The 15,610-nt window shown below is 40.6% G+C and overlaps 1 protein-coding gene across 4 annotated transcripts in view; it reads left to right on the top strand.

Annotated features, from left to right (window-relative positions):
* lrrk2 (leucine-rich repeat kinase 2) overlaps nucleotides 1–15,610 on the top strand; it is a 145,414-nt gene that overhangs the window by 108,541 nt on the left and 21,263 nt on the right. For all 4 annotated transcript variants that reach the window (XM_069910021.1, XM_069910024.1, XM_069910023.1 and 1 more), the window contains 6 exons: nucleotides 7,805–7,951; nucleotides 8,303–8,415; nucleotides 12,390–12,580; nucleotides 13,563–13,723; nucleotides 14,894–15,064; nucleotides 15,232–15,332. In XM_069910021.1, coding sequence (XP_069766122.1) covers nucleotides 7,805–7,951; nucleotides 8,303–8,415; nucleotides 12,390–12,580; nucleotides 13,563–13,723; nucleotides 14,894–15,064; nucleotides 15,232–15,332 — 884 coding nt within the window. The remainder of the gene's footprint in view (nucleotides 1–7,804; nucleotides 7,952–8,302; nucleotides 8,416–12,389; nucleotides 12,581–13,562; nucleotides 13,724–14,893; nucleotides 15,065–15,231; nucleotides 15,333–15,610) is intronic.

Genomic DNA, 15,610 nt, shown 5'->3' with positions numbered 1-15,610 from the left:
ACCAAGCTTTCTGATTTTATTTTTATTTATTACTGGGACAACCTCCTCTTTGAACAGATTATTGCAGGCAGATTTCATGCACAATGAATTCAGGCAAGAGGAAGAATCAGGGCAACCTGGTCCAATATATGCTTTGTCTCTCTCAGTGGTTCAAATCATGCCTGCCCTCAGTCATTAACCGCCAGCTATCTGTCATTTCCTGTTCAACTTGTCATCAATTTCCACACCTCATTGTGAAATAGTGAAGTCAGTGATGTGCTGGAGCTTGCACGCTGTTGCATCTGATCTGGTGACTCTCACATCAGAACACCAATTTTCAGGTAAAAACTCAACTAGTCAAACAGTGTCTTTTAGATAGCAAAGGTAAAAATACATAACGTACATTTCGAGCTTGATCCCTTCCATCAAGGTATGGAAAAATGTTGGCAGGCATCCGATCAAAAGAGTTAAAGGGGAGGTGATCACAAAGGCAGGAGGTGATAGGTGGAGAAGGGAGGAGGGGACAGCAGCAATCAGTGGGGAAAAAGGATGGCTAGGTGAAGGGAGGGAAGAACTGGAAAGGGGAGGGGGAAAGAGGAGAGCAAGTTAGCAGAAACTGGAAAAGTTTATGGTAATGCCATCTGGTTGGATAGTGCCCAGACAGAAAACCAGGTGTTGTTCTTCCAATTTGTGGGTGGTCTTGATGGGATTGTACATAAGTACATAAACTTTTAGGACTGAATGCCAAAGGCATCTGACCAACATGTAATGGTTTGGAGACTGAAGTTCACAATTTGCACTTGAGACTGAGTTGTTATTGTTTCTTTCTCAGATTAGTTCTTGGGTACAGTGTTCTATCTTGCTGGGCTCTCCCTCTTTAAACAGGTTATTACCAGTAGACTAGTGTACAATGAATTTGAAAAGTAGGAAGGATCACAACAAATGTGCCAAATATCTGCTTATGTCTCACCTGCTTATGTTTATCAGGTTGGATTTTTTGTCTCTTTTTTTAAATGGGATAAAAGATGTTTGATCAGAATTGGAATTTATTGTCATGAACAAGTCATGAAATTGGATGCAAATATTCACATAAACCACCTTACAGTGAATAAATTAAAATAGTGCACAAAAAGTCAAAGGCAATGTCTTTGGTTCATTGATCAATCAGAAATCTGATGGCAGCAGGCAAGAAGCTGTCCTGTGCCACTGAGTGCTTCTCTTCAGGCTCCTGTTCCTTTTGCCTGATGGTAGCAGAGTGAAGAGGGCTTGGCCTGGGTGGTGGGGGTCCTTGAAGATAGAGTATGCTTTCTTAAGACACTGCCTCTTGTAGACATCCTCAATGATCCTCAGTGATGTCACAGACTAAGTTAACAACCCTCTGGAGTTTTTCTTGTCCTGAGCATTGGCATCTCCATACCAGAAAGTGAAACAACCAGCCAGAATTCTCTCCACTGTACACCCGTAGAAGTTTTCGAGAGTCTTCGGTGACAGACCGAATCTCCTTCAATGCCGGTAGTTAGATTATAGGCCTGTCAGAAAGTTGTTGTCTAGGGAACAAACAGGCCAGTTGTAGCAAGTTTAAGAAATTGGTTCCACACAGAAAAGAGCTGTAGTGAATGATTGCTTTTGTGGTGAATACTGGGATCACTTTAAAAAAAAAAAAAAAAATCTTCTTAATTTGTACTGGGAAATGTCTCAAAACTTGCACGTGACACAAAACATGGTTGGGACAGTGAGCGGGACAGCAATTGACTTTAAATGTACTTCATGTATTTTGATGACTCTTACAAGATAGCCATTGGGATGGAGCATTGGAGACTTTGCTCACTCTCTTAACAAAGTTATAATTTTTATGTTAAGATGTTTCAAATTGATTTCTTCATTAGCTCTTGAAGCAAATCTGATATTGTCATTAGGAGTGATTCCCAGGACGAGGAGCAATTGTGGCACTTAAGGAATGAAACTGTGATTTTTCTCTTAGGGCAGAAGATGTGATGGAGGGATTAAAATAGGAAGACAATATAGAGAGAATCTGTTCCTCTTGATGGGGTAGGGGTTGAGAAACAGAAGGGAATAGATTTCAGGTGAACAAAAGAACAAGAGTAAAAGTGACATGACAGAGACTTTGCTCAGGAGATTACAATACCAGGGACATTGCTCTGAGTAAAATGTTGGAGTTTCAGACTTGTGTCTCCAGGTCGTGATGGATTTCAGCCAAGTGTCATGAAAGAATTCACAGAATTTTCAAAAAATCTCAAAGTTCCTTGAATGTCCCATTAGATTAAAAATTTGCAAATTTACCTGCTTATTTAAAAACAAATGGATCTACAAGCCAGATAGATTAACATATATAATTAGGTTATTATTAAAGGAAGCATAGTGAGACATTTAAAAAAGAAATTAGGCAAGGTCAGTATTATTTTGTGAAAGATAAATTATGGCCCTGTTGTGATGGCTACTCTGCTTACTGAATAACTCCACAACCAAATGGGTTGAGTTCAATGAGCAAAACAGATTTATTGTGGTCTGCCTGGCTGTTCTTGTACTCCCAGCCCGGACCTAGCTGAGAACAGCGCTGTGGGCCTGGACACCATCTAAGCCTGGAGCCGAGGTCAGGAAGAAACCCCCGACGGCTCCATTTTGGCCAGCTGCCCTGCCACATGCATGACATGCAGGGCCAGTTCGCCTGCCTAATGGCATGCCGCCACACAAACGCCCCCAGAACCGGCGTCAATGTCCTTCTTTGCTGGGTGGCCTCGCTTCTTGGGCTGGACCGCAACCACTGGCTCATTGGGGTCGAGGCGTGCTGGCTTTAATCTGTCCATAGTAAACAGTTCCTTCTTACCACAGATATCCAGTGTGAAGGTGGATTCTGAACGCTGGATGACTCTGTTCGGTCCTTTGATGCTGTGGACAGGCCTTGCCTGATTAAAGACATATTCTGTGGAGTACAGCTCGCTGGGGATGTAGGAGGCCCGTGTGCCATGTCTTGGTGGTGGTGGGGGTGTGAAGGAGTCCAACTGGGCCCGAAGGCGGGGGAAATAAACTGTGCGGTGTCTGTTGAGGGCTGTGAGGGGCATTGATAAACTCACCAGGCAGGGCTAGCGGTGCACTAAACCAGCTTGGCCGATGACACCTGCAGGTCTTCTTTGGGTGTTGAGCAGATGCCCAGGCAGCTCATCCACCCAGTCGGGGCCGGTGAGGCGGGGCATAAGTGCTGACTTAAGGTGGCGGTGCAATCGCTTGACCAGTCCATTGGCCTGTGGGTGATAGGCCGTTGTGTTGCAGTTCGATTCCCAGCCTGTGCCGAGCTGTGCCCAGAGCATGGAGGTGAACTGCGCACCTCGGTTAACCCAACTGGTCAAAAGTGCTCGGGAGCAGGAGTCCATGGAGGCATCTGGCATCGGAATCGCCTCGGGCCAGTGAGTGGTGCGATCCACCACCGTGAAAAGGTAACGGTCACCTCGGGAAATGGGTAAAGGGCCGACACTGTCCACATGTATGTGGCTAAACCGTTCTCAGATGTGCTCAAAATCCTGTACGGGCGCTCTTGGTGTGCTTGTGTATCTTGGAAAGTTGGCAATGGGTGCAGGTCTGCAATCTGCTTTCAAAGCCCGTGCCAGACGAAGCCTTCTGCCACCATATGAACCATGGACCTGATGGAAGGGTGGGAAAGGTCGTGGATATAGTGGAAGACTTGCCTGCACCACTGCTGGGGAACCACATTGCAGAGGTCAGTATAGTCACCGAGAGGAGTCGGGAGGTCCTGGAACCGCAGGCCCGTGATGGCAGTCCTGAAGGTCTGCGCCTCTTTGTTAGACTTCTGGTACCGGGCAAGCTGGTTGTAGTCTAACCCAGGTGTCAGCAAGCAAATGGCTGGTCAGGAGAGCACGTCAGTGACCACGTTGTCTTTCCCTGCCTTGTGCCAAATATCGGTGGTGAACTCCGACACAGAGGACAGGAGACGCTGTTGGCGGGCCGACCAGGGATCTCTTAGCCATAGCGAGTGCCTGAGTGAGGGGTTTGTGGTCGGTAAAAATGGTGAAAGGCCTCCTCTCCAAGAAATAGTGAAAATGATGCACAGCAAGGTACATGCCCAGCAACTCACGGTCGAAAGCACTATACTTGCGCTCTGGCGGACGAAGAAGTCGGCTGAAGAATGCCAGTGGTTTCCACTGTCTGTTAACCTGCTGCTTCTGGACAGCACTGACGGCGGTGGCGGAGGCATTGACAGAGAGCACCGTATGAAGGTTGGTCCGAGGGTGGACAAGCATGGTAGCCTACGCGAGGGCACCCTTCGTAGCTTCGAATGCCCTGCTGGCCTCTGGAGTCCAGGTGAGCGTCTTGCCATTGGCCACAATGAGGGTGAAGAGCGGCTGCATGATGCATGCAGTGCCTGGAATAAATCAGTTGTAGAAGTTGACCATACCCGCAAACTCTTGTAGCCCTTTGAGGTTGTCTAGGCACAGGAACTCCCTGATTGTGGTGACCTTTGTAGCAACTGGCGTAGCTCCTTCGGCTCTGATGGTATGGTCCAGGAACTGCACGGACTCTTTCCTGAACTGGCATTTGGCCGGGTTGATCGTTAGGCTGGTCGGCCAGTCGGGAGAAGAGAGTGCGCAGGTGGGACTTGTGTTGTGCCCGGTCTCTGCTAGCAACAAGAATATCATCCAGATAAATGAACACAAAGTTCAAATCTCTGCCCACCATGTCCATGAGGTGCTGGAAGGTCTGGGCTGCATTCTTGAGCCTGAAAGGCATTCGTAGAAATTTGAACAAACCAAAGGGGGTCATGATGGCAGTTTTGGGGACATCTTGGGGTGCACCGGGATTTGATGATACCTGCAGACCAGGTCGACCTTGGAGAACACCCTCGTGCCATGCAGGTTGACCGTAAAGTCTTGAATGTGAGAGATTGGATAACAGTCAGGTACTGTCGCGTCATTAAGCCGTCGATAATCTCCGCAGGGGCGCCAGCCACCAGAAGCTTTCGGGACCAGGCAAGGCCCAAGGACTGTCAGAGCGTTGCATGATCCCTAGATCCTGCAGATGTGAGAACGCCTCTTTCGCTATCTGGAGCTTATCCGGCGGGATCCAGCGTGCTTGGCATGGACAGGTGGGCCTTGGGTGGGAATATGATGAAACATCCTATGGCATGGTGATGCAGCAGAGAACTGCGGCTTGAGGAGGGATGGAAACTCGTCCAGGATGCGCTGGAACTTGTCCTTGGGTGCGCTGACCGTGGCCGTCTGCAGCTGCTCTGTGCGGGAGGCATTGAGGCGAACGGACTAGATGGTATGGGCATCGACAAGTTGCCTACCTTGTGAGGTCGACCAGGAGCCCATGGGCGAGGAGGAAGTTGACACCCAGGATGGAGGTTCGGAGGGATGAAATTGTGAACCTCCACGAGAACTTCCGCTGGCCGAGCTGGAAGTGGACAGTCTTGTTACCATACATTCAGATCTCCGTAGAGTTGGTTGCACAGAGATGAGATCCTCGAGGCCGGATCCGGGACTTGATGTCTGTGGCCACAATGATGCTGATCTGGGTCCCGGTGTCGACGAGGAAGCATTGGCCGCTGATTGCATCTCGCAGGTAGAGAAGGCTGTGTTCTTGGCCAGCCGCTGCAGCCATCAACAGCAGCTGGCCTGCTTGTTTCCCTGGAACGAGCAGGGCTGACAGCACTTCTGAGCTTTGGCTCCCCAGCGCTGGTGGAAGAAGCAGAGGCCTGAAGTGGATGACTTGCTTCTGGCTATTCTCTTTGAGGCCCCTGCAGGGGCCGAGTGTTCCTCCGCAGCGCTAGAGGAAGGCTTGGCATGGTCGTGCCCGGGGCTCATAACCCACCGGGAATCGTTTGAGCTTTTTAAGCGACCATCCTGGGATCATCAAAGCTCTCCTGGGACAGTAATGGCCGGTTGTCTTCAGGCATATGGTTGAGGAAGATGTGCTTGAAGAATGGGTAGTTGGTGTGATCGCCATGAGTACAAACATCTCCTCTTTACATCCGAGTGGCATGCTGGCACCTGGAGAGGCTGAGGGAGCTGGTGAGCACCCGCTTGATGGTCCTGTACTTATCTTCCGTGGGAGGGTGCAGCACTCGTTTGGCAGTGGCCTGGTCCAGGGTGGCGACCACATGATAAAACTTGGTCGTATCTGATGAAATCTGGCGGAGGTGTAACCCGAGCCTCTGCGTGGCTGAACCAGGTCTCAGGTTCCCGAACCCAGAAGTTAGCAAGCTTGATGGCTATAGCGTTGATCGAAGAGTAGTTCATATCGGATTCAAAGGTGTTTGAACCTGTCGGGGTCACCAATGTAGCGACGGCTACTCTGCTTACTGAATAACTCCACAACCAAATGGGTTGAGTTCAGTGAGCAAAACAGATTTATTGAGGTCTGCCTGGCAGTTCTTATAGCCCAGACCTGGCTGAGAACCGCGCTGTGAGCCTGGACAGCATCAGGGCAACATGTGGGCCGCAGAGCAAGGGCTTCTAAGCCTGGTGCCAAGGTCGGGAAGAAACCCCCGACGGCGCCATTTTGGCCAGCTGCCCCGCCGACATAAATTGGAGTTCTTTGAAGCACTGTCTTGAAGGAGAACCTGTAGATGAGTTATTTTTAGCTTCCCATGATATACTGCATCAAAGGTTATTGCAGAAAATTATAGTTCATAGCATTGGAGGGAGTTAAGATGTGAAGAGAATATGAGATAGCTACAAAAGGATATAATGTTTAAATAAATGATTAAAATCATGAGAAATGCACAAAAATGTGAGAAAATGAACAATTTTGGCAGGGAATCAAAATGATGCATGCTATTTTGAAGTTTTCTGTGATGAAGTAATTGCAGTTTGTCTTGACTTGGCACACTTCAGGGAAACTCGCATCCACAAAATTTGACAAACTCACTGATATGTGATTGTCGTGGCAGCCATTTTTCTTTCTGTTTTCAGTTTTCCAGTCTTTTTATTATGAGTCTGATTCTAATAATTTCCATGATGTCTTCTGGAAGAATTTCAACCATCAACTGCTATATATAAACATTTTAAGCACTATTTTATTTTGAAACTATCGCACTTTTTTCATTGAAAATCAATGAAATGATGCCAATCCTGGTTTAGTAAGAAATGTAAAAAATCTTAACGGGAGGTGCTCCAGTTCACTAATTGAATTAAATGAAGTTATGGTACAAAATGAACCATCTTCAAACGAAACAAGAGTTTTATTGAAAGATCTTAACGGACTAAGAGCCAACTACTTTAGGACCTGTAGATCATTCAAGCACCTTGGTCCTCCCACAAAACCCTGTAAACACCAGTGGAGAACAGTCACACAAGAAGTTTCAATGAAGATGAGTATCCATGGCCAAGGTGGCATCTGGAAGACAAAGCTGATTGCTAATCATAGATGCTAAATGAATACCCCCAACCTCTTCTAAACTCCCTATTGTCATACATGTACACACTTGACTAATTTGGGTAATTTACTCATGAATTTGAAAATCTTTGAACACAACATATGGTTCTTAAATTGTATTATGGGTCGAATCTACAGAAGTAAATAAGATCTTGAGACTGGATTAAACTTTTAAATCCTTTGGTTAAATTGCAGTACTTTTAACACTGGCATTTATTAAAAATGGATTTTTCAAATGGAAACAAAACCACTTTGATAAATTTATGCAGGTGTTTTCTTAAAAATAATGTGACTATCTAATTTGCATCCTATCCATACAAAAGTTAATGCAGATAACAAAGACTGCAGGTGCCATTTCAACTGCTGAGCTGTCATATTTGCCTGTTCAAAAAGCACTCTATTTTATTTTCTACAGAAGATTTTTTGACTTGTCCCACTGATAGAAGCAACAAAATTTCAATTTCTCAAATTGCCCCAGACCTTGTACTGGTTGATATACCCCAGAATGTTGTCCTGGATATTAACCAGCTTGAACTTGAACAATCATCTGATTTTCTCTTGGGTAAGACTTTATAATTTTATTCCTTTCAGTCAAATTGAATATGAAATCTGGGTTTAATATCGATACACAAATATTAAGACCTTGTTGAAAATATTTGCACAGCAAGATAACTAGTCTCTGCCACTTTGACAGCTTTGCAGAAGGCTGATTTAACAGTTAAATGTGGTTTAAAAAGAACATTTCCTAAATATGGAGCAGTTTCTAATCAATTCAGACGTTTAGCATCAGCCCATCTACTGTATTTATGATTTTTAATAATTTGATTATTAAATTCCAATGTAAAATTTATTTGCAAACTTTGCCAGTTTCATTGAAAAAATGCTTCTTCAGCTTTCTTGTTTTTATTTGAAGGTTATGGGGGATTTGGATCTGTCTATCATGCAACTTACAGGCGCAAGGAAGTGGCTGTTAAAATATTTAACAAGCATGTTTCGCAGATGTTCCTACATCGCCTTTTGAGACAAGTATGTTGTAAAAGCATATTTTACATTTTTAACACTTGTCACAGATGTAATTGCATTGCCTTTTGAAACCAGTATATAGAAAAAACATGATTTGGACTGCCTCATCAAGACTTTAGCGGTATAGTACTTTATAAATATTGATTATCTCCAAATACTATGCTTTAATTTCTGGAGATGATTCTTTCTGCAGTATGCTTTTGTGATTAGTTATGCAATGTGTAGAAAGTACTAACTACCACAAATCCCAAGGTCTTATCTTTGCTGGTCCTTGTACCACTCTAGAAATCCTTGCAGTACTACTTTGGAACATTGATGTGATATGCTACTTTTAAAAATAATAGGGTTTACAGCATCATGGATTAATATTGCGTTTTCTAATGATTAATCATCAAGAGGAAAAGTTTGTGCAGCCATATTTGATCAGATCATAAGGTGCTGTTTGATTTAATCTTAAATTTGTAATAACCTTGAACAACTAATTAAATCTTCAATTTTCCACTTGTAGAGGAAGTACTTTGGGCAAATTACTAAAAACCATTGACTGTTGACTATTAAAGGATGAAAGGGACTTAACTCTTTAACTGTGAGATAAATGTCAATACTGATTCACAACCTGCCTGCAGTTAATGATGTAGAATGTCATCCTTTTTTTGTTTTTGGTTGTTGGTCAATTATTAAAAAAGATCTGATTTATTTTTGCTTTGTTTTTCTTATTTCCGCCTTCCCCTAATTGAACCTTTCCCCAATCTGCTTCTCTTTGTATATCTGACATGATATTATGCTCTCTGTCCTTATTCACATTTCTTGGCTAGTCCTCTGATGTGCCAGAATAAATCAGCCTAAATTGAAAAAAAGGCAGCACTTCCGTAATGGCAGTGCTGCTGTTGGTCGAGACCCAGGAAGAGTGGGGAGTGGAGACAGCACTTCTCTGCAGGGTCCAATCGCCCAGTCCTAATGCTGACAGTTCTGTAAAGTCTTTAAATGGCTGTTAAGAGACGATGGTGTTTTTATTTAAAATCCTGCAATTGCGGGGTCTGTGCCCAAGATGGTGGTGCCTGTGCTGGCAGCAGTTTCGAGGGGTTGCAGACCACCAGGGAAGCAGTAGACCGGAACAGCACCAGAAATGGAGAGAAATACTCCCCTTTGAGGAGAATCATAAGAAACAACCCAACAAAGCACTGAGTTTCATGACTTGTTAATGACAATAAATTCTGATTCTGATCAAATCAGAGATTTGGACCTGGAACTCAGTTGGCCAATGGATCAAACAGAGAATTGTGTGGCTGCAGAGGCTGTGGGAGTGCTGGAGGTGAATTTAGGGACACTCACTAAATCTGGAGACTGTCTTTTGCTTCTATTTCTCTTACCATGGGGGATGTTGTGCAATACTAACGAAAAACTAAAGGAAATTTTGAGTACTACTACATTTTCTGTTTTATTGCATAACGATAATCTTAAATCTTGACCGAATTGCAATGTGACCTATCCTTTCAACTCAGATCCCAGAGGCCAATAAAGGGAGCCATAGTATTTTCATGGCAAGGTCTTGTGAAATTAAAGGTCATGGATAGTATTACTTTCTGCACATCTGTGTGATGAATGCTAATATCTATCCTGTTATCCCGATTATCAGTGGTAAGGTATCACTCATTTAAGCAGGGTTTCACTTGTTGGCATTAATGTTAAAAAAAAAGCAAACGCTCCAGTTACTTTATATCCCTTGTACAACAACATTAATTTATTTTTATGTTTATATTCTCTTCTTCAAGAACTGAGGAAATTATTAAGTATTTTGTCTTATTCAGTGGGCACACATCTCTGTGCAACAATCTCAGTGAAATGTGGGCATTCAGGAAATTTGGAATGTTTCTGTCAGGTTACCAAAAGCAGATGTTCTATTCCTCACTGTTGTCAGCTGAAATGGATTTCAAATTTGACAAATTTTAATTTATGTAAGCTAAATACTCATGACTTTAAAATATATTGTTACGAGCCCAGAGGACCCCAAAACCCAGCAGCAACAGAAATTCACCAAGACAAATGGTTACTTAAACAAAAGTTGCTTTTAATTATCTGTAAACATGAAAACAAGATAAAATATCTTATTACTATTACTTAAGCTAACTTAACCCCCTTCTAATTCTAAGCGCATGTGTATGTAATGTGTGAGTAAGTTTCAAAATGTTCTTTGGTTCACATTCCAATCTCACTTCTCAAGTTCACTGGTTGCAGGCAATTCTTAGACTGTGCACAGAATTTAACATTTATGAATTTCACCAGGCTTTGGTGCTTGAAAGTTAAATGGTTACTGCTCAGGAAGGTTCTTGTTGGTTTTCAGAGAGAGATTTGTTGTTCACTGGACACCAACTTTTAATTAGCCACATCAGTGTCTTGCCAAAGAAACTTGCTCCATCAGGGTTTTCCAGATGATAACCTCTTTTTTCAGGTCACCACAGAGTTCCTTTTTGTTTCTCTTATTTCAAGTGAAACATTAGGCAGCTAGTCCTCTCCTCTTGCATGAACCACAAGGACTTTGACCAGGCTGAACTGAGCACTCACAACCCGTCTTTAAAATGGGGTTTTCCCACAAGCTTGCCAGCTTGTCCTGTTCCAGTTCCAGCTGCTGCTGCTAATTGTAGAACTGAATTCTCTCTCTCTCTCTCACAGAGAAAAGCCTGTTTGACTTCCTCTGCTTGCAAAACCACATGATCCTCTTAGAACAGCAAACTGCAGTCAGACAGCCTGCAGCTCCGAACCTAATCCTCCGAGTTCTTTCATCTGTTGCTTTTCAAAGCAACAATCCATTATTGAAGTCTCTAGAGGCACTCCCCAAAGCTTTTGCAAAGGCCTTTGGAGCTGACCTGTCTCGTTTGAGTAGAGCTCCAGTATTTTAAATGAGATCTGTTCTGAAATGTTTGTGTATGACCTACACTAAAACCCTGCCCCAATTTATCCTTTAAAACATATCTATGTACAATATAAAAAACAACATAATCTGTCACAATATACTTTTTCATTCTGTTCTGTGACTGCTCATAAAACAAAACCTTCACTTTGGAATTTTTTTTATCAACAAAGCTGAAGATTGATAGCTGCAAACTATTGATATTTATTACAAAAATTCATTTAACTCCATTGGATATTGCATTTCTTGTATTAACCAAATGAGGTTACACTTTTTTGGTGTATTGTTTATTTTTTTTATTGTTGAGCTGCTTATTTTATTTTTTTCACTTGTTTGTAACCCTGCAACTCTCACGAATTTACCACTTGGAAAATTATCAAGAGACTCAAATAGCAGAGTTTATTCACTTTGTATGTAGGTTGTATGATAATTCTGGAATAATGCCTCAAGCTGGAAGTGCAAAATTGCATGAAATTGATCAAGATATTGGTAATGATGCCTGGAATTTTAAGGGAAAATTATAATCACTGGAAGATAGGAAAGCCACTAATCTTCCCTGTAGAACAATTAAGTTTCTGTGAATTGCATCCAATGTGTGTCAATTGGGTAGTCAAAATTAAACTCCGTCATTTGCAAGGACACAAAAGGGCAAGTTTTAAGTATGTATATTTTTAAAAATTATCCAGAAAATTGGCTTTAACATTAGTGTAATTAACAAATTGTTACAAATATTATTTTAAAAATATTTTTGGCTTTCAAAATTGCATTTTTCATGAAAAAGCTTTGTGAAATGATTTTTTTTGTTGTAATAATCAAACCAGACCATATTACTTCTATTAAATACATGCATGCACAGGCATTTTAAATAAACATTTTGTTTTAAAATGTTGCTTAAAGTTAATCAATAAATTCCAATGAGTTTGAGTGGAATCTTGGAAAACAAACCCCTTCAAACATGAAGCAATTTGTGTTCAATTTGGGTTGTATCTAAGGCAGAAGTTTCAATTTATATATATTAAAAAAAAAATCTGTCATGCCTAACCCCCATGTTCAATTGTATAATATTCAGGAACTTTCAGTTCTCACCCAGTTGCTTCATCCGAGTTTGATATCATTATTTGCGGCCACCTTTCGGCCTCGGATGTTGGTCATGGAATTGGCACCAGAAGGGTCACTAGATCACTTGCTAAACCATGAAAAAGAACAACTTAATCGAAAACTTCAACATCGGATTGCTCTTCATGTGGCAGATGGCTTAAGGTATCTATTACACAGTACACTGTGGGTCAGTATAATTAACAATTATATATTTTGGATAATAATTCTAAACAATTGCCTGTAGTGGTAGATATAATTTTAAGCCTGTCAACATAGGACACTTAATGTTAGCCTCACCTGTGATGCAAGATTGTTATAAATTGTCATACATTGATCAAACAGACAAAAAGAAAATCATCAAACTGATTTATACTTTTCATAGTTTATTTTTAAATTGCAAAAATCTATCTTTGAACTCTATCTGCTCTGTAAAAAAAAAAAAAAAATTGCAAAACCATACATCAGTGTAATATTTTACTTGCATTTGAGAAAAGTGAGACAGAATTAACATTTCAGGTCAAAGACCCTTGGTCACAACTGGGAAAAAGAAAAGCAAATTAGTTTTAAATTGCAAAGAAAGTTGTAAAAAGTTTAAAGTAATTTTATGTAATCTTGTTCGAGTAAAGATGGTTGGTGGGTAGGTTCTACCAGTGTTCCTCTTCTTGGCCAATCCCACAGGGCTGAGAATGCCTGGAGGGCAGAGCAGGATCGGCATATTTTATTGTGCATGATGTATGTTTCTTCCACAACATTTTTCTCTCAAAAACAAACTTTTTAGAATATCCTTGAATCTTTTCCTTTGCCCATCTGGTAGCTTCTAGTGACATAATTTAAATGTAATTGGGGAGTCTAGTATCAAGCATAATTTTTATTAGCCTGCCCAAAGAAGTGGTCTATCTTCATTATTCCTTCAGACATTAGATATAATAATACCCTGAAAACAAATAGCTGAAACTTAATCATGTTGTGATTTTTGTACTTTCTTTTAATCTTAACCTAAGGATCAGTTGATGAAGTAAACCCAGTTGTTTTGTAATACAGTATGTGATTGCACCTGAATCCACCAGTTTACCTTATTTTTATGTATTTCTTTCAACCATAGTCTTTTAAGTGTTTAGTTTGGCTGCTTTTACCTTTTTAACAGATACCTACATTCATCAATGATAATATATCGAGATATGAAGCCTCATAATGTGCTACTATTTAACCTGAACCCTAATTCTACAATAATTGCCAAAATTGCTGATTACGGCATTGCTCAATATTGCTGTAGAATAGGAATCAAGAACTCTGAGGGGACACCAGGTAAAATCTTGAAAATTTTGAAAGTAGAAATTGCTAACATGTATTAGAAAACAATTCGTATTTCATATTTAGTTACGATGTTTCCATTCTCTTAAATGCATTTTTTTTTTGCCATTCACGTGCGCTTCTACTGAGAAGAGCTATTTCTGCGTTGGATGACATAGAAATAATATTTAAAGGAAGTTAATTGAAAAGGAACAAATAAAGTCCAAATTTGTCTCGTTCTGGTTTGATTTGACACTGAGAGCTATTCACAACTAACTTCCCATATAATCATGCAGCTTTTTGCATGGGAGGGGAGTAGAGGAGGAAGAAATATTACATTGTCCATCTCTTTGAAAATTTGCAATAATTACATATTTTGAAGATTTATTTGCATTAGTTATTGTGCATAACTGCATTATTTTGTTGTGCTTTTAATAAAATTCTTGAAGCATGAATAGGCTTTTAGTACACTCACTTCCTTTAATTATTCCATATATTTCGATGCTTTCTTCGAAAAGAAACCCCAACCGTCTTACTTCTCTTGTTGTTTTTCTCATCTGTTAATAACTTCTACTCATTTAGAGGCCATCCTTGCCTTGTGCATTTTCCATTCATTGCATTGTATTGGAAATAGCAAATTCATTCAACCCTGCAGTTATATGCACAATTATGGATATGATTTACAATTTATGTATGTTCGTGATATACAGAATATCTTATTTAGTTTATGTAACTGCCCATATTATCTTATTGAATTGTACCCTTTTTGTCTGTCTAAAGTTCTTTATTAAAATCAATAAAAATATTTTAAAAAGAAAGAAAAAGTCAATGAATAATGAAACTTTGAATGGTTATATTAAATTAAGTCTTTTTATTTGTTTGTTTGTTTATTATTACCACCTGATGGTTTAAGTACAACTGAATGAAACAACATTCTTCAGTCCTCTTTTATTTCACTTTTTTCATTTTATTTTATTTCATTGAGATGTTAAAACAAAGGTAGACAGTGATGTGGGAAGTGTAGAAGTTGTGGAGACAAATTGAAATAAGATTGGGGGGAAAAAAATGATGTCATAATTATTGACCAAATCTATTTCCTACTTTTGCTCAACAGGATTAAAGGAGAAGTAAATATTATATTTTGATTAGAAATGTTTTTTAATGTTAATAATTATTTTGTATTAGGGTTTCGAGCACCAGAAGTTGCAAAAGGAAATGCCATCTACAATCACCAGGCTGACATTTATTCCTTTGGATTACTTTCATATGATATACTTACTAATGGTAAAAGAATCTCTGATGGAATAAAATTTCCAAATGACTTTGATGAGATGGCCATTCAGGGGAGATTGCCAGGTAATTTTTCAATCAAAATTATTGTGATTCAATGTGTCTTCACACATTGTTGCACAACATACCCTGTAATAAGAAATGTTTGACCTATGAAATTTAAATTCACTTTGCCTTCCTCCACTGTAAATGGTTCATTCACATTTAATGGTGAATTCACAACCTTTTTATAGATCCAGTCAAAGAATTAAACTGTTCACCGTGGCCAGATTTTCAGAATTTAATTGGCCATTGCCTGAAGCAAAATGCTGAGGACAGGCCTACAGCTTCTCAGGTAAGGTTGAAACCTAAATATTAAAAAAAATATCTGCACAAGAACAATAATGTATAATGATCAGCAAGGGGAAGTCCAATAACTTTTTTTCTGGTGCAGATAAATTCATGCCATGTACCGTTCACTTTATCTGATGTTATAGCAATTGCTGTGAGTCTGTTGGCTTCACAACTCCTTTGTGCAGATTATGAATTGTACTTCCATTTACAGAAAGGAGTTTTGCACATGAGCACGGACTTGTACTTTTCTCCACTTTGGATGATTCAGCAGATATTAAG

This window comes from Narcine bancroftii, chromosome 13 (assembly GCF_036971445.1).
Source record: "Narcine bancroftii isolate sNarBan1 chromosome 13, sNarBan1.hap1, whole genome shotgun sequence".
NCBI classification, from domain to species: Eukaryota; Metazoa; Chordata; class Chondrichthyes; order Torpediniformes; family Narcinidae; genus Narcine; species Narcine bancroftii.
The sequence above is the reverse complement of the archived record's forward strand: the minus strand, read 5'-3'. Positions and strand labels throughout refer to the sequence as shown.